This window comes from Anas platyrhynchos, chromosome 6 (assembly GCF_047663525.1).
Source record: "Anas platyrhynchos isolate ZD024472 breed Pekin duck chromosome 6, IASCAAS_PekinDuck_T2T, whole genome shotgun sequence".
Classification (NCBI taxonomy): Eukaryota; Metazoa; Chordata; class Aves; order Anseriformes; family Anatidae; genus Anas; species Anas platyrhynchos.
Window position 1 is genome coordinate 35,221,466 of NC_092592.1, and position 22,178 is coordinate 35,243,643.

The 22,178-nt window shown below is 41.9% G+C and overlaps 1 protein-coding gene across 1 annotated transcript in view; it reads right to left on the reverse strand.

The window, feature by feature from the left end:
- The window catches only part of CACUL1 (CDK2 associated cullin domain 1), a 46,697-nt gene extending 24,832 nt beyond the window's left edge, over nucleotides 1–21,865 (reverse strand). Inside the window, exons 1-4 of the mRNA XM_027460198.3 lie at nucleotides 21,419–21,865; nucleotides 15,723–15,849; nucleotides 11,188–11,290; nucleotides 1,898–1,993 (exon numbers count right to left, since the gene is read on the reverse strand). Coding sequence (XP_027315999.1) covers nucleotides 1,898–1,993; nucleotides 11,188–11,290; nucleotides 15,723–15,849; nucleotides 21,419–21,680 — 588 coding nt within the window. The 5' untranslated portion in view covers nucleotides 21,681–21,865. The remainder of the gene's footprint in view (nucleotides 1–1,897; nucleotides 1,994–11,187; nucleotides 11,291–15,722; nucleotides 15,850–21,418) is intronic.
- Nucleotides 21,866–22,178: the final 313 nt, after the last annotated feature.

Below are 22,178 nucleotides of genomic sequence, written 5' to 3' on the forward strand. Positions count from 1 at the left end.
TAAATAAAGGAAACTGCTGCTACATGGAGAAAACTCAATTAGATACAACAATGTAAGGCTGTAAGTGACTGTGCATACAAGGACTTCCAAACGCATACAGAAAAACTGAGAAAGGAAAACATCTTTTGTCCTTTCTTTTCTAAAGTTATCTTCCACATCACGTGCAGTCACTAACGCTCAAGCCTATGTTGAATTAAGTCACTTGAATGAGAAAGTGTGTGCAGGAATTGAGTTTTACTGCATTAAAGACATTCAATTTAAAATAACAAAAACAGAGCAGTTGCACTTCTTTTGGATCTCACAGAAAACGAGCAAACAAAATTACTGCCCAACTCTTCATCGTACAGATCTGTTTATTACTCACCAACCATTCACCGCTCACATAGCACTTAGACTCAAACTCTAAAAATTAAGAAGTGAGGGAATATCGCACACTCCTCATTAGAGGAAACCACAGTTGCGTACAAAGAAGGATGTGGAAATCTATTAAGCAATTACACCTTGTCTAGCCATATAGGCAAGGCTTATAATGTAAATAGCCTTGTTTATGACCATTGTTAACATTTCTTTTTGATGTGACACTTTCTGCAGTCTTAATTGTTAAAGATTTGTTGACCTCCGTGATGGAAGAACCTCTGTGACAGCACTGAGCATTCAATAAAAGCACACCTAGAACAGCTTATCTCCATTTGTAAACGGATATTAAATTCTGAGATCGCTTAACACCTGCCTGCAACAAGTCAAGTACATGCTGGCAGAAAAATGGCTAGCACCTAAAAATGCCAAATGCAAGAGGGAAAAAGTCTCTCCCTTGTTATTTTATGATAGGAACTAGAAGAAAAATAAAAGTCATCACCATGAACAAACCCCTTGCTTCCAAGTGAAGCAACTGGATTTTGTTTTGGATAAACTAGATACAGACTACATTAGAAGAAACCCAGCTCAAGAAAGACAGCTTTCTGTTGTAAAGCAACAAATTTGGGTGATCCCGTGCTGAAAGACTAACAAACTTCTTCATTTCAAGTACTGCCACAAAAAATACAAATTTTCCTACCAATGAGAATAACTTTTTGAAGAGTTTGAGGTTAGGTTATTTAACCTATTCTTTTTCAATTTTTTTTTTCCTAAGATGATTCTGTCCTAAAAGACAATTTTATTTATTTATTTATTTATTTATATTTCTAAGCAATGTCCGTGCATGGACCATTTCTGGGAGAAGGGCAAATTCCAAGCTTGAGTTATACATTACCCTAAAAAAGCAATAAAAGTCTTGGCATTTTGACAAAAGTCAAGCAGATGCTAGACTTCTTCAGAGATACAGAAGGCTTCATAAAGTACATAATCTGCATGACCAGCAGTTATAGTCAATGGGTTCTGAACCTCTGCAAGTGTGCTATGAAAATAAGTTTGCCTTCATCCCATCAACACTCTAAATTGCTTTGTCAATTGACAAAGACATCTACAAAAAAAAAAAAAATCTTTCAGAAATCTTTCAGGCAGAAGTCCTTGGCTGTCTACTGTGAATTTGTTCAATTTAAAGCAAGAAAATCATCTATGCAATCTGCCCAAACTATGAAGCCAACGTATAACTAGCCAATAAAGTATCTCAAAAAGATATAAATAACAGCCTACTTGGTAAGGCTTTTTTCCAATCCAAATAAAAATCATTCCCAAGAAAGAAATATCAGGGTAGAAAACCAGTTGTGAAGCTCTGCATTTAAAAGCACGACCTCCCCTTCTTCTCCCCACACAACTTGATCAGAACTCTAGGCAAAAGCAGGCATGATTCCCAAGTTTTGTAAGAAAAACCATTATAGCTGCATTTTATTCTTTTCACTTTCAGTCAGCATTATGCACAAGGACATACGTTATTTGAAAAGAATTTTCTAAAACTTACCATATATATGAAAAGAGGCACAATGCTCTGCAATGCTCCCATATACTGTCCAAGAGCTACGTTAAATCTTTCAATATAGAGATCTGGAGGGCTGGCCTGCAAGAAACCATAAAAGTCAGGTTGTCATTTGAACAAGGGAAAGATCTGGAACAGTACAGGCTATGTTTTCATGGCAAACTCCAAGATCTACCAAGTATTTGATACACTAAACCTACACAAAGCAAGCCACACAGCATTCCAGAGTTTCTGCTATCGCTCCCTCCAGCAAAAAAGAAGTTCTCACCAGTAAGAGGCTTCTGCCTAGGACTTCATGTCAGTGCCTAGCAAAAGGTGCATTGGATAAGCACTACAGCATGCCTAGGACAAACCTGTACTTAGCATATGCAAATACAGTTATTAAAGAGCAAACATTCTTTTTGAAAAAGCTGCCTGTCAGGTCTGGGGTCCATAATGAGATTTCATCGAGTGCCGTGGTGTGTGCACTGATCCCCCCGTGGGCTCCTGCTCCAAGGCAGCAGGGTGACGTGAAGCAGCTGCCTGGCACGCAGCACATCCCCCAGCTCCAGGGAGCACTGCCCTGCACAGAAAACGTTTCTGAGTTTCTGCTGGGTCACCTAAGGCAAGGCAAATATGTAGGGTGTCAAGCAGTCCTCCAACACACAGTACCACCGTGCAGCCCCAAGCAAAACACTGCCACACAAAACCTGAAGGTGCCAACTTTACGCCAGGCACCACAGTGACAGCGCTGCTATTTGCTGTGCAGAGTGCCAGCAGTCTCAAAGAAGAAAAAAAAATAAGGAAGCTATAAAGATTTATTCCGCAGCAAGCTAAGTTAAATTGAGAGGGGAAGCAGAAAAATGGGAAGCAGTAACCATGACTTGTTTCATAACTGCCTGGTTCACAGCGCCGGGGAGCCACATTAGAGCATTCAGGAGTGCACTTACACAGCCAGGGATGGAAGTGGATGGGGCAAAGTGCTCCTCCACTTCTCCCCGCTCTGTCCCAAGCTGCCCACATACAGTGCTCGGCTGCTGCCAACCTCCTACCATCCCCATCCCTCCGGAGGCAGGGGATGAGTTGCTGGAGCTTCTGCTCAGGGCCCTGCACGCACCTCAGGACAAAGTGCTGCCTGCTTACAAGCTGCCTCCTCTTCTCTTGCACTGTTTTTCCTTTCCTACAGCACTAGGCAAGACAGGATGAAAAATGCAGCAGCAACCCAAACCTTGCGAGAAAACAAGCTGAAAGATTTTTCTCAAACCAAAGCATCTGCGGTGCGAGGAGTGCTCCAGGCTGGCTGCACCTTATGGGAACTTCCAGCTCTTAGCTTTTAGAAGCAGATTTTTCAACCTTTGCATGGACATTCAAGCAGGGGCCCTAATAACATAGTTAAGAGTTCACACTGACTTTTTGCTCCATTAAGTGCTCTCAACCCATGAAACATTTTTCCTTCATATTAGCTTCTTTAACTTCCCTGCTTAACATGCTTGATGAACATGTGGGTAATTTTCACAGCAAACGCAGATACAGAGCAGACATTTCAGAAAGGAAAGCAAAACTGGCAAAGGAATAAAGAATGTTATTCCATGTGTCGTTGCCAAAGGTTGTATCTGGTTATTCCTCATTTTGATCATCAGTTTTTAATCTTTTTGCAGATGCAGTTCTCAGGGGCGGCCAAACAAATTTTAGTTCAAAATTCCAACAACGTACAGCAGCGAGCTCCAGGTTCTCCTTTTCATATGTAATTACATATACAATTTGTTGCAAATCACATGCAGTGAAATCTGCATTTCTAAGCAACGTGTATGCTTGCTTCCCTCCTTTCTAACCTCAACTTTAAATATGGTTATACTCTCTGATTTGTAACGACTCGGTATACAACTTAGGAGATTAAAGAAAAAAGAAAGTTCTGTTTCAAAGAACACATCAAACAAAAGGAGACAATAGCCTGACACAGGGTGCTGCTCTTCTCACACCGAGTTTGCACTCTTCGTTTTAAAGAAAAAGACTGGAGTTGTCTGGACAGTAAAGCATTTAGTCGCATGTGCAGCCTTTATCCTGCAGAATGCATCCAGCTTGCCGTTCCTTTTTACAGGGGACATTACGGTTCAATACCTTCTTCCTCCACAGAAACCTGTTTGCTCACTTCAGAAAGCCTGTGTCACATTGAGAGAGCAGTTTTAAGAGAGGAAAAACAAATTCACACCCAACCACCTTCTGGGAACAACCTCAAGCCTTCAGAGAATACCTGAAGTTGTTGACTTGCTGGCTCCCTCCACCCTACAGGCGAGCAGAAAACAACTGCTCTGGGTGAAGATGAGGGAGTGGGAGAGAAGTCCTAAAGCCCCAGGGGAAGCACTCACTAGCATCAGGCAAAATGCTCAGGCTTAGTCTTAACCTGTGGAAAGCAGTCAGGACCTTAACATATCTCACACTGGCAGAGCAGTTATCAGGGAGATTTATTTTTATGATATTGTTTTGTGGCAACCCTCACAACCCCGCAGTGAAGGCACTAGCAAGAAGGCCCTGACTGCTCCATTCTCCTTGTGCCCAAAGCAAGAGCTTGACCATCAAACACTCCTCAATTATTGTTTGATATGTAAACTTAAGGAGGAAAAAAATAACACAGGCCAAAGAGAGCTCAGTAGCAGTGCTTTCACAGGTCATCTGTGAATTTCTGTACTCCGCATGGGGAAAACAAACATCTCGCTGTTTTCTGTTCATTAGGATGTTATTGTACGGCTCCAAACCGCCAGCCTGATCTCAATTGCTTGTTTCACCAGCAGAACTTCCTCCACATACTTACATTCACATTATTAAGACAATAACTAGAGTGGGACTAGCTTTATATAAACTACATTAATTTTACAAACAACCAGGAGTGCGTGGCACCAAGCTGAATGTTTGCTGTCACAAGTAAATAGATGTTGCTAAGATTATTCCATTAAATTGGCACCACTAGAGTAGGCATGCATCTAAAATCTGTATACATTCTGCCATAGCCATTATTAAAAGAAAAGAAAGAAAAAGAAAAAAAAAAAAAAGGAGAGAAAAACTGATTATACTAAGGTTTATTATTATTTATTTATTAACTCTTGGTCTTATTAGTCCAGAAACAACAACACATCCGTTCAGCTACTTTAATTACAGATGGGGGGGAAAAGTTAAGGAAGACATTGACTCCTTACAACCCCCCAGAAAATATTAAGTCTTTAAAAACCAATCCTATTGTACCTGAGGGACATATGAAAGCAGCTCTTCAAACAGAAAAAGACAAATGTGCTGCTAGTCTTGAAAAGAAGAAGAACCTTCATTCCTCCACACCCCACTCTGAATCCCATCAATCTGGCAATTCAGTCCCTCTGTCAAGAGCCTCTATATGGGGAAACAGCTTAAATCCTCTCCTACAATTGCTCTCATCTAACACTCACAGGGTTAAGAACAGTTTTCTAGTAGCAACCATTTAACGTGCCTGTTCACAGGAGCAGCAAAAGCATGGTTGGACTTCTCAATTCGTGGTGGGGCTGCATTTGTTTAACATCTTCAGCTTGCTTTTGAGAAGCCTTTCCTAGCAGAAAGTGCTATGGCTGGTGTGAAATGCTGATGTTAAGGACATCATTTACACATCTCCTTGCACATCACAGTCGACACCTCAGCATTAAGACACATGAGAATTAACAAAAAAAAAAAAAAAAAAGACATTTGAGAAAGGATGACACAAGATGTAGATGTCTTCAAAGAAAACAAGCATTAAGAGACCTGGTACACAACGTTACCCTTGCCCTGTCTGAAATCTACCATCTAGTCATTTCAATGAACTCGTGTATACATGAAAAATATGGTTTTTGTTTTCCAATTTGAATATCACACTTTGACAGAACATATGAAAGAACAAACATCAGAAGAGAAGCTGCTGGCTCACGACAACTCAGAAATGGCTCACAAGAGAGAAACGATGACAACAGGTCTTTGTTTGAGAACACAAAGCTAATCTGTTTATGAACACTCATCTGGCACGATCAGCAATATACTTGGTAAAGCTTGCATTCTTACACTGAATGGGCAGCTCCATTTTCCTGGGAACACACTCACTGCCAAAAAGCCAGCACACACGCTGCAGAATCTCTCCCACGCCTGCCAAGTGAAAAGGGAGAACAGCTCTAACTACACAAACTAACTTGTTCTTCATGTAAGAGGTCTGCATCTTTTAAGGCAGCTTTTGTTCTTCCTCAGTAAAGTATCGTTTATTTACTTTGTCCCGTGGACAAGATATGCGATCCCCAGGTCTGTGTCACTAGACAAACGTGCTATCGAAACTTCTTATGAAAAACAGGTATCAAGCCAAAGTACAATTCATTCAAAGACTGACTGTGTCATCCTTTTCAAGTCTGCCCTCGAGCTCTACAGCATCATTAAAGACTCCTAATTGTCTTAGAGCATGATCCTTCAAAGGTACACGCCATTTCCATTTCCATTCAATACATCTGGGAAACAAAACTATATATCGAAGCACTGTCAAAATTGTTTAGTCCTAAGAAATCTGCAGAACCTTCTCCATCCAGTAAATCCATACACATTCACTTGTGCTGCATTTGCTTACATCCCTCTGCAACTACACCAGGGTCTGCTGCCCTTGGTTTAGTGGGACAAGAAAGCAAGAGCGACTGCAGGGATCTCAGCCTTTTTGAAAAGCTGCAGGCAAGGATGCTTTCCTTAGGTTAACTTGCTTGGAACAATGGGATTGCTGCTGGCAACTCTGGCAACATGGTTATCCCTACCTCTGTCTCAACTCAACAGCCTTCTTTCTGTTATCTACATCAAGATGCACACATTTCTACCACATCTGGCTTTGGATAAAAAAGTTCTGCTACCGTTCATTTGATCTGATTCAATTGGGTGTGATCGCAGCATTAAAAGCTTGTTTCACAGATGGTTAAGCAATGTTCCTTGGAAAAACTGATGGATGGATGCCCATGGCACTAGAATGGTATTTTTCTCCCTTGGAAATAGTATAGACCAGATAATTGGCCAGTTTGAGTTTCCTCTTTTAAAAATGTACTGTAGAGTAGCCAGCTGTACACTTGATGCTAAAGAACTTCAAGAAGCAGTAATAGTTAACATACCTAGTAAGAAAACAGTCAGAAAATGCAAGTTTTCACCTCCATTTTTCCCCATCTATTTATGCTCTTTTCCTATAGGCAGGACATAGTGGTGGCTGATTTGTTTCCTACAGAAGTGCTCAAGAAACTACTATGAGTAAAGCAAAACATATCTGCAGAACTTTTTGGGGTAAATTACCTTAAGGTATAAATATGAAGAAGTGCTGTGAGGTACCAAACACTGCCCACAGTTCAGTTTCACCACTCACTCAAGGCTCTGCTTGGCTGCATTTTATAGCACCTGACTACACAATAAGGCTTGCAAGGTAAACATGACAAGCCACTTGAAGCTTCACGCTTTACTCCTGTAATCAGGAAAAATATTGAAAGTTACACAACTGTTTCTAAAGAAACGAACAAAGAAGTTCAGAACCTAATCTGAAGTTCAGAAGCTGGCCTCTGACAGCCTCACCGTGTTTATCAGATTAGTAACCGTCAGATTAATGTTTCACTTATTAACTTCGCCGAACGTAGGAATTACAGTTGGTGAACTGAACTGTTTCTGGTCAGGATTTAAAATCAATAGATCCCTTTTTCTCTTTTACTCTGACATAACAGCCACGCGTAACATGACAGAATTGTTTTTCAGCTCTCAGTCATTTTCTAAAGGAATGACTGATATTTCTAACTAAAACAAAAATACTTAACTATGCTTGCACAAAAAAAGTACTTTTATCATGGGCCAGCCATGGGTCAATTCTTAAAATAGTTCCCAGTGTCATTTGATGAAGAGATACATGATGGACACTGTAATTAGTTTTATATGACTATCAGAGCACAGGAGAGTATGTTTAGGCCAAGCACTCGTCATTAATGCAAATACAGTTTTACTGTTTTAAAAAAACAAATGCATTTAGTTTGAAAGTATGTCTGTGTATCCACCCTATCTCATACCTCTGAATGACTCAGCACTTACCCACGAAAACAGCTGCCATTATTTTAAACCACAACATAATGGGCTATGTCCATTACCAATAAAATGTTTCCAAATAAAGCACCTTGAAAAAAAATCATCAATATGCGGACAGGCGTCATAAGCCTCAAGACAACAGGAAATATGTTCATTTGTGTGTTCTGCAGCCAACCAATTTTCTTTTTCCTCCTAAACACAAATAGTCAAAAATTCTGACCAACTCAAGGGTTAGGGAAACTTCATTCATTCTCTTAATTACTGGAAGCTTCATGTAGCAACACATCCTTACTCATGCAGAGAAACTGGTCAGACATCCACTGCAGGAAAGGAAGGCAATCCTCGCTCAGATATGGTCTCTCCATGAAGCAGCCTGAAGAGGGATCATTTCTTTGTGTAGCCAGGAGGGAGCTAGAAACATCCTGAGATACAGGAGGCCCCGTCTCAAAGGGCTGCTGATACAACACCTGGTAATTCATCTCATTTAAACACACCTCCCAGCAGGTAATGCTCACTGCTTTTCACCCAATGCCTCACACGCAGAGCATTCATCAGCACACCCACATTTTCATAATGCCTCCCCCAGCACAGCTAATTAATTTCTCGGGCTGAAAACCCAGGGGGCAGACCTTGGGGAGTGCTCAGGGAGTGCAGTCACCACGAGCAAAGTCAGCAGGGGACGGATGACCAGGGGACACCCAGCCCAACCTCACCCATTGCCACCCATCTGCTTTCAGCCAGAGGCAGGCTCACCAGGCAAGCTGAGAGCGAAGCACGTAGGAAGGAGAAGAGAAAAAAAAAGGAACTTCTGCAGTGAATGCCACAAAGAAAGAGGATAAACTCCAGCACAGCAAGAAACAAGCAAGAGCAAGTCTGACCAGTGCACTTGGATGCTTCACAATTTGGTACCTGACAGTTTTACTGCTTTTGCTGCTGCTGAGTTGTTCTTGTAGGAAACAGCTTGCTCTGGCATGTTGGTTACACAGATATTCTGCAATCCACCTGCCATAAAACTGTTGCATTTCTATGCAAATAAGTTGTTTGGCTTATCCAAAATCACTTTGCATTTGCCTGCCATTTCAGTTTACATGGCATCTGCTTTCTGACATAAAATCAATATTCCGGTATCAGACTATTTGTGCCTCTCTGCATGCAAAAATATTTATGCATCTTGCATTAAGTTGCACATTGACAACTACACAGAACTCGACAATTTGGTTAAATATTGTTGGCAGGTGGAGTGAGTTTCTCAGAGTTAGCAAACCACCACTGATTGCACATTAAGAAGATTCACACTATGTATGTATTTATTGCTTGCCCATGTGAACCAGAAACTTCCACAGGACCAACATTTACAAGATAAATTTTTTGTTGGTGGTGGTTGGGTAAAGACCTAGCACCATGTTTCATCATTAAACCCAATAAAGGAACTAACCATCACCAAAACCTATTAAGATCATAGAGATAAGAATATTAAAATACAATGCAGTAATTTCTTAAGAGACTATTTGACAGTCTCTAGTCAAAACAGCTTCTTTATGGAACAGATTTTAAGGCATACAAGTTTTTCTTCCAGCAGCTCAAAAAAGCTGGATTTACCATCCAAAAACAAAGTCACTCAAAGATGATATCGTGCCATATGATAGCAGTCTTGCCACCCGCCATAAGGCGTGTCTAACCTACATAAGAAACCTTTTGCAAGACAAAGATTGCATTCAACAGTTGTCTCAAGTATTCTTCTAACAACAGATGTTCAGAAGACAACCTTGGTTTTAGGCAGAAAAAGTTAATGCATGTATATAGCAACCTTTAAACCCAGCTGCTCAGTTAGTTTCAGAACTTAAGAAAAATCAATCAAGGACTACCATCCAGAAAAGAATTTGAGGTATTCCCAAATTCAAAGCAAAGTAGCATACCACACTACTATGGGATGTATCATAAGCACTAGCCAAACCCATACAACTGCAATGATTCCTCGTTCTCACAATCAGAGAAAAAATGTACAGGCTGCACCAGTTCAGCAGGACCAAGGGAAGACTTTATTCTAAATATATTATGTCTGCTTTAGCAGATTTTTTACAGAACAGAGGAGAATGTCATTGTGTGAGAAATGAGAAATAGTAAAACAGAAAAGAAGCAGCAAAGAATCTAGCTCAAGATGACCTATATATTTCCTAGTCAAAGACTGTCCCAAATACCATATCCATCAAGTTTAGGTTGTTGCTTTGCTGGCTTTTTATTATTTTTATAAGGAAAGCAACAGAGGGAGTAGAGTGACAAGGGAGAAGAACATCAGAATGATCACAGGGATGTGTATTTTGACAGACACACATGTTTAGACAGAAGTACCTGCTGCAGTTAACGGCAGTAAGACTGCTTTTGACTGACTGAAATTAGCTCTCAGTTATTAGAAGCACTAAAGAAGCTGCCGTAGTTTAGGGTTCCTACTCATTTGATGCATCTACTTGACTCAACACAAGTCAGTACAGAACTCAAACACCAGTTTTGAAAGTGACAAAGCTGTAAGGAAATAAAACAGTGTTGTTGCTAGAGTGATAACAATGTCAAGAATGTGTCTGGAAATTCTAGTCCCAAAGTAATTTTCAACAAGGAACACACATGAAAACAAACATGGATGCACAAATAAGATGTAGAGAGGATAGGGATATACAAGTTCTCTTAGGACTGCTGTAAACCACTGACATCTACAGATAGGCAAGAAAAATGCAGAATAAATTGTAGCACAGGATTTTCAAATGCAGTTATTCATAACTGGTATTTCACAATTCATATTAAATTCACTTTAACTTCTTCCTTTAGATTTTCATTTCTGTGCTGCTTTTGAGGCACAAAGGCCACAAACAGTTTATATAGATTAGCACAGCAATGGCAGACATCAATGTCACATGCTCGGATCATGTTTGACTGAAGTATTTACATACTAGATTACACAATAGATTTCCCATTCTCCAGTCTTTGATGCTCCATGATATTAAATGCTAGGCATTGCTCTCCATCCACATGGAGCATCTCTCTAAGGCTAAGCCATGCTATACAACCAGACCTAGCAGTTGCTATTCTGTCAGGCAGTGAATTAAGTAGTCCTCAATTTAGTAAACTAGTATAAATTAGTCTTAATGGCAATCCCCTCCATAGGCCATCTACATGCTGCAATATAGTCACAGATCCCAGGAAAGATAGAATTAGATTGTGCAGCTTCTTACCTGCAGCTCCTTTGAGACTCTCTCTAAGTGGTTAGTTATCTTTTTTATTAGGTCACTATACATCTGTTCCGAATGCTGCTGGCATACACACTTATACACACAACTGCAGAAACAAATATAGGAACAAACGATGAACTCACAACAGTTTGCAATGAGGGATAACAGACTTCAAAATATTTTGTTCAAGTCTCAATTTAGAGGCTAACAGGTTTAACTGAATGATTGCTGAACTTTTTAATACAGCCCTAAGCTTGGAATGAGCTCCAGCAGACTCTTCGGTCTTGCCTGAAGGCCCCAGTGTCCATCACCACTTGCCCCCACCCAACTTGGCTTTAACTTACAATGAATTCTCTCAAGAGTGCACTTCTGAACAGACAGGGTAACTCTGTCAACAGCACACTCCTAGTCCTGGCTCTTCTCCCCCCACAATAATAATGTGAATAAAGTCCCCAGAAAACTAAGCAGGTTTAAGGATTATCATACATATACATCCTAGGGCAAAACCCCTGTTAAAAGATGGACACCACTGGCAGGCAGTCAGAGAAGTTGTACTGAAATCATACTAGTGCTTTAAACAGAATTAGCAAAAAGTTCTAAAAATAAAGACCTATGCAGGTTATTCCATCTATTATAACTTAAATTCTAAATTAAATATATATATTTCATAACAAACAAAGATGCAGAGAAAGAGAAACAAAACTTTCATTCTGCATTCCATGAAGGCTTGGCTGTATTAACTCTGTTGTTCTTCAGTGCCACTTTTGCTTTATTAGAACATTTAATTGTTTTCACACTGCAATAACAGCATATCTGCAATGAGTCCATGTACTGAAAGCACATTTACAGCAGTTGCCAAACTGTTTGTATATATTTATACACACATATAACGGTGTGCATATCCATACGTGCAGGTATGGATATACACATGAACACACACACACTATTTTCAGCCCCAAGTTACATTACAGTATTCATCTCCAGGACATTAGCAGCACCAAGCAGCTTTATTTTACTTCAGCGCTTTCATTCTTTCAAGTCAGCACTTTGAAAGCTCGCTGCCAAAAATCAAGAGGCAAAGGGAGACTTCACCTGATATCTTGGGCAAGCCAAACCTTCTCCCCCACCTACTGCGGGAGCAAGCAGTTTAGCCCAGAGACTGCTCTTAGAACATGCACAGACCAACTCATTTCCAGTCAGGTCCAGATCCCAGACTTTAATACTTTATACTTATAGTAGTACCTAAAGGCTAAAGACATGGTACAGCAGCATCACGTCCCTCTATGGGAATAATTACATTCCAATTCCCTACAGAGCAGGTGTTACAAAGGAAAATGAACTGAAAAAATAAAAATGAAAATAAAAAAGGGATTAAAACAACTAAGGGCTACTGTAATTTTGTAATGCAAGGGAGAGGTTAGGTACCAGCTCCAAGACTTCAGGGGCCTATCCAACATTCTCATTCAGTAACTGCCACTGAGTCTTCTGGAAGGTTTTACAAGCAGATAATCCTTAACAGATTGAACATTCCTTTACCTTTCAGAAGTTTTTATTTAATACCTTTGACAACTTCAAAGGCACCAAAATTACTTTATTCATCCTTATGCAAAGTCTTTTCATTTGGCAAGCCACACCACTTCTTAGAAAACACACCCTGCACCATCCCACCTATTATATTGGGAAAATAAATGTGTATCTGTAGTTTAATGTTATTTAAATAATAGTAGAAGAAGTCCTGTTTCTTTCACATGAAGTCTATCAATGGCAGATCCTATTTTGGAACAAGCTAGTAACAGCATAAACATGAATTTAATTTTGATCAAAGAAAGAAACACAGGTAAGGAAAGCCAGAAAGACTTTTGTGATCTCTTGTAAACCACCCAGCATGTCAACAACAACAAATGACCTTCAGCTTGCTCAATAACTAGCCAGTGCATAGCCACTTCCCCAAGTTAACAGCTTCATTTATAACTCTGCAACTAAACTGAATTTTAGGGTGCATCTGCTTATCGTTACATGCGCTATCACTACACTTACTTCAGCAAGGCATTCTTGTAGCCAAACACTAGATTTCATATGTACATGCAGGGCATTTGTGCTTTTTTATCTCAACACTTCTATTTAGAGGTTACTTCCCCATTTTCAGATCCTGTTTTCAGTTCCTGATTGCAGGCTGACTCTGTGATTCATCCTTGCCCTGCTATTACCCCAAAAGAAGTCACCAGCTTGTCAGTCTTTTAACATAACCAAGCATCTTATCAAAGAGGGAAGACTCAAGCAGGACATTAGGAGATCAACATTTAATGAGAGGTATGGAGATTTGAGACTTGCAAGTTGTCTTGAACAACACTGATCTAACTGCATTACCTTAGGAAAGGGCTGACAAAATAAAACTTAACTGCTCACATTTCCCTTATCTCAGTTTCCATTACAACTTTCCGTCAATATTAAACCTTTTCGATAGGAAGCAACGATACTCAGAGATGAAAACAGTCAAAAATCACATTTTGATAACTTATGTGTAAGCTGATCCACGGTAAGTATCTGTATACACACCTTAAAAGTTCTCTCCCAACTTTCACTGCTGTGGAGTAGACACCTACAGTTACCACCTGTCACATCAAACACACTAGCTAGTGTGTCTATTAATGCATTTCAAGTTTGCATTATAGAAACCTTGATTCCTTTATTCAGCACAAAGATGATCAAAAAGGCCACTGTATTCAGCTCAATTTCACTGTAAAAAAAATTGCAGATATGTAGCTGTTTGAACCACTTGAGATAAAAAACAGCCTATTTTTCAGAGTAAAGAACTAGCCTACAGAAACAGAGGATCTAAATCCTAAGTCTGATACATATTTTCTATAATACTCCAAGCAAGCATCATCAATAAATTCAATGAAAAGGAACTCTTTTTCTTCCATCTTCAATCTAGCTTGTCTAGACTGTAAGTCAAGCAAAAGGACACTCTAAAATTAAGTAAATAAATCTCTCAACTGGAAGAGGCTGTGTCAGAGTAGCTACACCCACAGACATAATTTCAAAAGAAAACTTTAGAACTGACACGCTAGCTTTATGAGTAACACTAAATTATAACCTATTGTTTTGATAATAGTAAAAATTAATGCAATAGACATCTATGCATCACTACAGTACTGCACCAAGTGTCACCCTGACGTATAAGGGTTAAGTAGGAGGAACTTAAAACCCATTACTCCTTTAATATGTGTATTTTTTTAAAAGCACACCTACTCTTAATTACAGACAAGTATTAGTAGATGTTAACTGTTTTTGATGCCTGTTTGCACATAGCCGATTTCAAGCTGGGGAGAGGATTTTCATTGCTTACACTCAAGCTGCAAAACGCATCTCAAACCAAACTGACCACCCTTATTGTCTATACAGACACTGATGTCTAAGTCCCGACAGCCGCAGTTCCAAAAGTCTGAAAAGAGGAATTTTACTGAAGTTTTTAATTGGAGATAAGAGGGAAGACCGAACACCTGCCAGTCTTGTATCTGGTTCCCTAACCCAAACAAGAGACAAAGTGGCTACGAGCAAGAGGGCAGAAGACAGTAGAGCTGAAAGGCTCCAGAACTGCCTGCCTTATACCTTAGGGTGCAACACTAGACTACTAGTTGTGCTGCTGGCAAGGGTCAGTAAACACAGCAGCAGCTCCCCACTTTCTATCCTGTTCACCTACAGCCTGGATACATGTCACCTACAAAACAAAAATACCTGTTTCTGTCGCTCTCATAAGAAACTGTCAGGTCTCAAAAGCATTTAGTATGTTTGTCTAGAGCGCTAGCATGGCTTTGAAGCACATCCCCCTGCCATTCCCAACTGTGCACTAGCTCAGTCTGCAGGGCAGTTCTGGTGAATGAATAGATTCCTTTCAAAGCAAAGTAAAGCAAAGCTCCAGGCCAGGCACAAATCAAGTGTTCTCCAGGCAGGAAAGCAGATGTAAGGCACTGAACTGCATGCCAGTCCTTCGTACAGCTCTACCACACATGCATGCAGCAGGATGGTTGGTCAGAGGGGAATCAGACCCAATCTACTGATTCAAAGCCCACAAATGACAATTGATACAGAAATATCAGTCGCTTCATCTTACTCCCCCACTTCTACTGCACCAAGCTGAATCCTACTGAATGTTTCAAAAGTTGTTTTGTCATGTCAAGTCAAACACCTATCATGCCATTCTCTTCTTCCCCTCTGAGGAAAGGGATGTTGAAACTTCAATGCATTTCTTAATACATGATGCTAAGCAGCTGTGGTAGAGCTTACTTTAATGTTAACATTTTACACATTTTCTTCTTTAGCATTTATTCCTATTAACATGGGATATCAAGGTATTTATTTGTTACCCATTCCAACTATTTAAAAAATACTGTACTTTACATAACCTTCCCTCATCCCTCCCCATAAATATAAAAATGACATATGCATAGGCTGCAAGACATTTACTTCTTTTTTTTTTCTTTTTTTTTTTTTTAAAAAAAAAAAAAGGTCATGAAACACTTACAAGATTTCCTTACCTGTATATTTGTTCATAGGAGATAGGGATGTAGTCACCAGGACTCTGAGTTAAAAGCTGATCTATGGCACTGTCCAACTTTGGCCAATATGTGCTCTTATAGTCTTCAATCGTTATAACATTCATTACTACAAGGAAAAGACAAAGCTACAATTAGTGGTTCTTTTAGTACAGCTTCAGCCAAAAGATCATAACCAAGTGAACTAGCTGCAATTCTGATTGCACTGATAAGCTGGCCTTAAAAAAAAAAAAATAGGAACAGCTCACTTCTGCTAAGATAACCTCACCTAAAAATAAAGCCCACACTTGAATCTGCATCCTTTTATTTAGAAAATAATAAGAAATCAGAAAAGCTGCCAAATCAGTGCTTGGATAAATTGTAGGGGCCTAAGAGGCAGGGAAAATTAACAAAGATAATCAACTCCTAGGAATTTTAGCATGACAAAATGTATTAAACACAGTTGACATTTAAGTCAGTTGACTACTAAGACATTTAAGTCAGTTGACTACTAAGTTAGAGAACTTTGTGAGAGCCCAGAAGCAACAATTCCACCGAGTCCTCACAGGCAGAAGAGCAAGCTTTGGCCAAGACTGACGAGTTTTCAGACTGGTCCTTCCAAGCAGCTGTATGAATTTTACGAGCCTCAGATGACACCAACAGCCTCCTTGGCATAAAAGCTTACACAATTCCCTCTGCCTTCAATTGCAGTTAGGCTCCTGGGAGACTTTTCTGGATCTGCGTTTCAGTTCCCCCTCTATCTTCCTTTTCCCCACAGGAGGCATTTACGTTAGCACCATCACTCCCTGATTTTACTCCAGCGCTTCCCACCTGCACCCTCTTGCGCAAGCCACAGGCACAGGAGAGTTTTATGCTCTCTTTCTTCAGAGAAGATTTCTGAACTACCTTCATATATGCAGCTCAGTGCCAGCAGCAGCCACGTTAGAAGGAGCAGCACCTTTCCCTTCAGAGACCTACCTGCTGGCCTGTCACACCACCACTGCTTCACAGCAGCCACTCAAAAAGAAAAGCCTCAGTAACAGCACAAGCTGTACTTAACCTCAAAACTATCTACTCCAGGAAATCTGAGGGCATTTCTTCATTTCAACACCATGTGTGGGCCAGCATTACATGGAACAGAGACTACAGATAATTCCCACCCCAAACTGCCAGGTTTAGGCACCGCACAGAAGAACTACGTTGAATAGGGACTCAGTGTAAATACGGGTCTCAATGTACTTTCACTGCTGGGTTTGGGGAGCAAGATTTACAACATGTTATCTCCATGAGGGCTTGGTAGGTCGCTGATGGCAGCATTACTAAGAACAATTTCAAAGAAGTTGGACAAAACAGTTAACAGCATCATGACGAAAAGAAGAGTGTGAAGAGGACATAGACTAAAGAGAGGTGAAAGCCAAGAAAAGTGTGCAATCACTACCTGTAAGAGCAGGTACTACTCCTACCATGAGCCTTTTGAGGGCATCCCAGCCAGAACCCTTGCTGAAGGGGAAAATTCACCCCTTGCCCATCTGTCTGGCAAGGATCTGCTCCAGTTCTCAGCCCTTGCAGGGTGCCAGCCTGGGGCAGCTCCCACCCGGGGGCCTTACTACTCACCCAGGGGCCTTACTACTCCCACTTGCACTCAGTAGCAGACTTTGAGGATTTGCATTTCCCCTGGTTACCCAGAAAAGGTGGATCTCTGCAGAAGTGCTGCTCCGCAGAAAACACTGAACCGCAGTCAGCAGAAGTATCAATCCAAATGTTGGTTGCGGATTTGAATGTGTAACACCCACATCTGGTTTAACACATTAAGTTCTATTCGTTTAAGAGAAAAGAAGCAAGGAAGAACAGAACACTGCACAATGTAAGTATTTCTTTTAACAACGTGGAAATAGAAGGAGGCGGCAGGTAGGAAGGCCTGCCCAGTAGAAGCACTCCGCAGATAAAGGTCACAACACTTATGACAAGCCCCAGCAGGTCTGCAGGGAAAACACTCATGGGTTCCAAGTAACTTCCTAGAAAAGCGTCGATTTTATTCAAAAGACTCTTACAAGTATTATTTCATTTGATTTCCACACTTCGTTTCTGAAAATAAGCCAACCGCAATGTTTACAAAGTTAAGAGTCCAAGGACTACCCATTGAACAATCACTATTTTTATTCTCCTAGTCCAGAAAACAAGCTCCTTTCAAGTTTCACCAGCTGCCACAAGCCAGCAATACCCTTTTATTTTTACAAACACACACACAAAGAGCAAAGGATGGCTCAAAGCAGTATCCTACAGTTACAGACTCTGCAAGAACAACCTCAAGGCCAGGAAGAAAAGGAGCCACAAACAGAAGGAAAGAAAGAATGAAAAAATATGGACCCTTTGAAAACATCTTTCTTTTTTTTTTTCTTCACATCTTTTTAGGATGACATCCTTAAAGTTTTCCCTACACTAGGTACTCAAGATTTAAAAGAAATTTGTCCAACAGCCTCCATTTCCATTTTGCAAGGCAAGGGTGATTCTAAAAGATGAGCTTCATTTCCCTGAGACTTACATTTCTGGGAAGTGACACAGGCATTTTGTAACACGGCATGCTAGAATGCATGATTTTATCCAACTACAGCAAGTTTGATTTCTCTCCCTGCCCCACCCGAGTCTGATTCAATGGAAAGGAAGCCAATATTCTCCAGTGATTTATGTTTCACAAGTAAAGCTAGAGAAGCAACTGATGCTTTTCCACACACTAAAAAGTTCAAAAGAAAACCTGTGCAAGTCAAACGCAGCAGTGAAATCACTTAGGTGAAAAAGAATATGCATGAGCTTCATGATAGCCTAGTTATTTCAGCATCACAGCTGTAACTGAAATACAGCCAGCTCCAAGATATCAAGCAAAATGGCAAAAACACTAAGTTAAAAAAAAATCCCAGAGTAGGCATACATTGCCCAGAAAAGCGATAAGAAAAACTTACGAACTCACGTTTTTTGCATAGCTCAAAAAAAGATGCTAGAAAGGTAAGAGGCACAGAACATGAAGAATGGCATAATAGTATAAATCAGCGATACCACTGATTCTGTTATTTATGTGAGGCAACTTTACCTGAACACATACTCCAAAAGTTTACTATGGTTGCATAGAAAAGCTGTCCTTTTAAAGCTATGGCTAAAAAAGCAAGCGATGAAGGCGTAGGTGTAAGGGAATCCAACCTACTGCCAACTAAGCAGGCATTGGTTCATCAATTTTCCGTCATTTACTCAGTCAATAAAAACAGAAGCAAGACATCTCTCAGAAGTTTTGATTATTTCACCTCAAGAGTGAAATATATGAAGCTTTATTGCTTAATTAGCAATGCTCACTACATTCCGAAAGTATTCTGTACAAGAGTAGAAACTGCAGACACGTGCCTGACACTAATTTACAATCTCATGGCCACCACTGGAGCTCCACGCTTCTCTTTTCCTCACTTCTCACACACACTTGCCAAGGAGACTCCCTGTAAACCCTGCCCGAAACATCCTAGCAAACCTCAGCAAGTCCATGAATCTGCGGCCTTCAATTCTTTCCTGGGTTTAGTGATACTTTCCTTTGTCTGCACTAAGGCTGGTTAGCAAAAGAAGTGTTAAACTCCTTGTTTTTTCCTGACACGATCTGTCTATGCTGTATTAAACTACATTATGCAACAGGGTAGGCAGAGATTTAAGGGATATGCTGACACTCACAGCCTCACGTGCCCATCTGAAATGAGACTGGCATTAAATACATTCATAATCACCCTTGCTTGAAAAGGATGAAAAAAGGAAAGCTGCATTTCCCCCAATTAGGGTATGCTGCCATTGCTAACAAGAAGTGGTTTCCCTTGGAGTACTAAAAGCTCTTGCTCTGATTTCCTCCCTCATGACCTTTATTTTTCTTAATAGCATCACTTTATAAATCCTTGGCTATGATTGAATCGAATCAATGTAAATAGATTTAGTTATAAGTTTACTACAACATGGAAAATTGTCTTACATTGCTCTAACCAGAACAAAAGCTATTAAATGAGCTATGCATTATGATACCTGATTTCTGATTTTACTTCTCCGTCTCACCCAAATCTCAAGGGAAAAGAAACGCATTTGCCTCCCCTAGAAAGATTTTGAAGTTTCCATCTAATCTTCTTCCTCCTTTAATGTGCAAGCTGAATTAGCCCAAAAAAGGGCCCGCTTGACTGCTGTAGTCTGCGACCAAGAACATGAACAAAAGCAGTAAGCTCTAAGTAGTTATATACTAAGATATAGCAATGTATTTATTTTGTTTTGGAGGAAAAAATCTGGATGGGAAGACCAACCTGAACATCACTGGAGCTCCAGTTTTACCACAGACAACACTGCAGGAAACTGTCAACCATCTGTGCTCTTATAGCTCACCTGCAGGACAACCTAACCGAGCTGAATATTGCTTCGTGCTCTGCTTCATGACACAGGCAGGGAAGGAGCCCTTTTTCTGTCAGGCCTCTTCCTGCAGAACAGACCAGACAAACTTTCTTAACCAAGCTCAAGCCCGACAAGCAGCTTCTGCAGGCACGCTCTGCCACTGGGAAGACACAGCAGGCAGAACTCGCATGCTGCCTCCCTCCTCACTGAGTGTTTACCTCTGAAGTGACCTCTCGCTCTTTTTCCGTATGTGGAAATTAAAAAGAGAAGATTGAGGGGTCAATCCCCAGGAGCATCAGAATTAGAGCATGTGGGATCCCTGCCCAGCACCTGTACCACATCACCGGACTCATGTCCTTCACGTACACACACCAACGCTACCAACAACAAGCAAATACGTACAAAAAAAAGCTGTACTGACCGTATTACCTCGCCAAGTTTTGTATTTTACAAGGCTTAACAAATGCTGAATATCACTAAGACAGCTGTCGCGTTGGGAATATCAAGGCAGGAGAAGTGAAAACGAGAACCCAGAAGCCACACATGCAGCAAAATCACGCAGAGCTTTCTCCTCTGCCCCGATGATAGCCCTGGACTAGATGGAAACTCACCTTCCCATCTGGGGAGGGTCCAAAGTTCGCAAACACTTTCATTCAGGAAAGTGAAAGGAAGGAGGAAAAACTCGATCTCTACGTTTCTGAATTGGGAGTTGTGAAGCTCGCTTCAGTGAGGCCGAGTGACATTTTGTTTCAACCTCCTCGAGTGTTTCCGAGCCACCCTCAGGTACCTGGGGCCCTGACGGCAAGGCCGGCAGAGAGCCAGGCAGCTGCAGGAATCTGGGAGCCTCGGCTTCAAAGCAGCCGGGCTTGGCGGCGAGCCTGGAGCCACGAAACCCAGGTGGGCAGGGAGCCACGAAACCCAACTTCTGCCTCCTGGTCGGCTCCGAAGCTGAGGAGCTACACGGGGGTCAGCTGGTGGGGAGGGGAAAAAAATAGGAGAGAAAGAAGGAAGGTGCGATTCCCATCAAACTTTCAGCATGGCAACCGCTGGTTACAGGAACGTATGAGCCAAATCTGTGGTTTTTGAGAGCCAGGAGACAACAGGGCCTCCTTTGCCTAGAGAAACACCTCATGTAAACGCCAGCAGAATCTGAAGGAGCAGCAGCGAGACCTCCCCTGCCCCTCCCGAGCTACAAGGAGCCCCCACGTCCCCACCACCCACCCCTCACCCCTCACCCGCCTCCCCACAGCCCCTCAGCCCCCCGACCCTCTCCCCATGCCGGCGGGGGCAGCCCCACTCACGGAACTTGGAGGTGGAGGCGTTGATGTTGATGGCGGCGGCGATGGCCCCGGCGCCGGGCGCGGCCGCCCCCCTGTGCGCTGCCTCGGCCGGCCCGGCCAGCGGCGGGGACCCCCTCAGGAGCCTGTCCCCGAGCAGGTGCCGCTCGTAGCCGCCGCCGGAGCCCCAGTTGTTGTGGTTCTGGTCGTCCATCGCGGCTTCTCCTCCTCCTCCTCCTCCTCCTCCGCCGCCTTCCTCCTCCATGCTCTCCTCCTCCTCCTCCATCGCGCCGCGCTCAGCGCCCGCCGCCCATGGGGGCCGCTCTCGGCTCCGGGCACGGCCCGCGGGGGCCCGGCCGCGTAGTGAGGAGAGGAGCAGGGCAGGGCGACAATTTGCGACAGCCCGGGCTCCAGCGGGCAGGCTGGGAAGTGTAGTTCCTATGGAGGGGTGGCCCCGCCGCCATCAGAGGGTGGGGAAGGGGAGGAGGCGGCCTCAGCGCTGGGGGCGGTGCTGGCCGCCCCTCAGGCGGCACAAGGGCTGGCAGGGGGTGGTTGTGTTGTCCCGAGCTCGCTCAGATTTATAATAATGAATAAATTGTCTGCTTTCCTTCAAGTGTAAATGTTCCAGGGCTTGTTTATGCTCGCAATCGAAGGTTCTGGCTGCTTTCATGGATGAAACGACACCAGGAGATGTTTGTTTTTTTTACTGTAAATGGACTTCTACTGTGTGGGTTTTCGCTTTTCTCTGCAAAGCAACACGAATAAAGTTGTTAAAAGCAGAGGT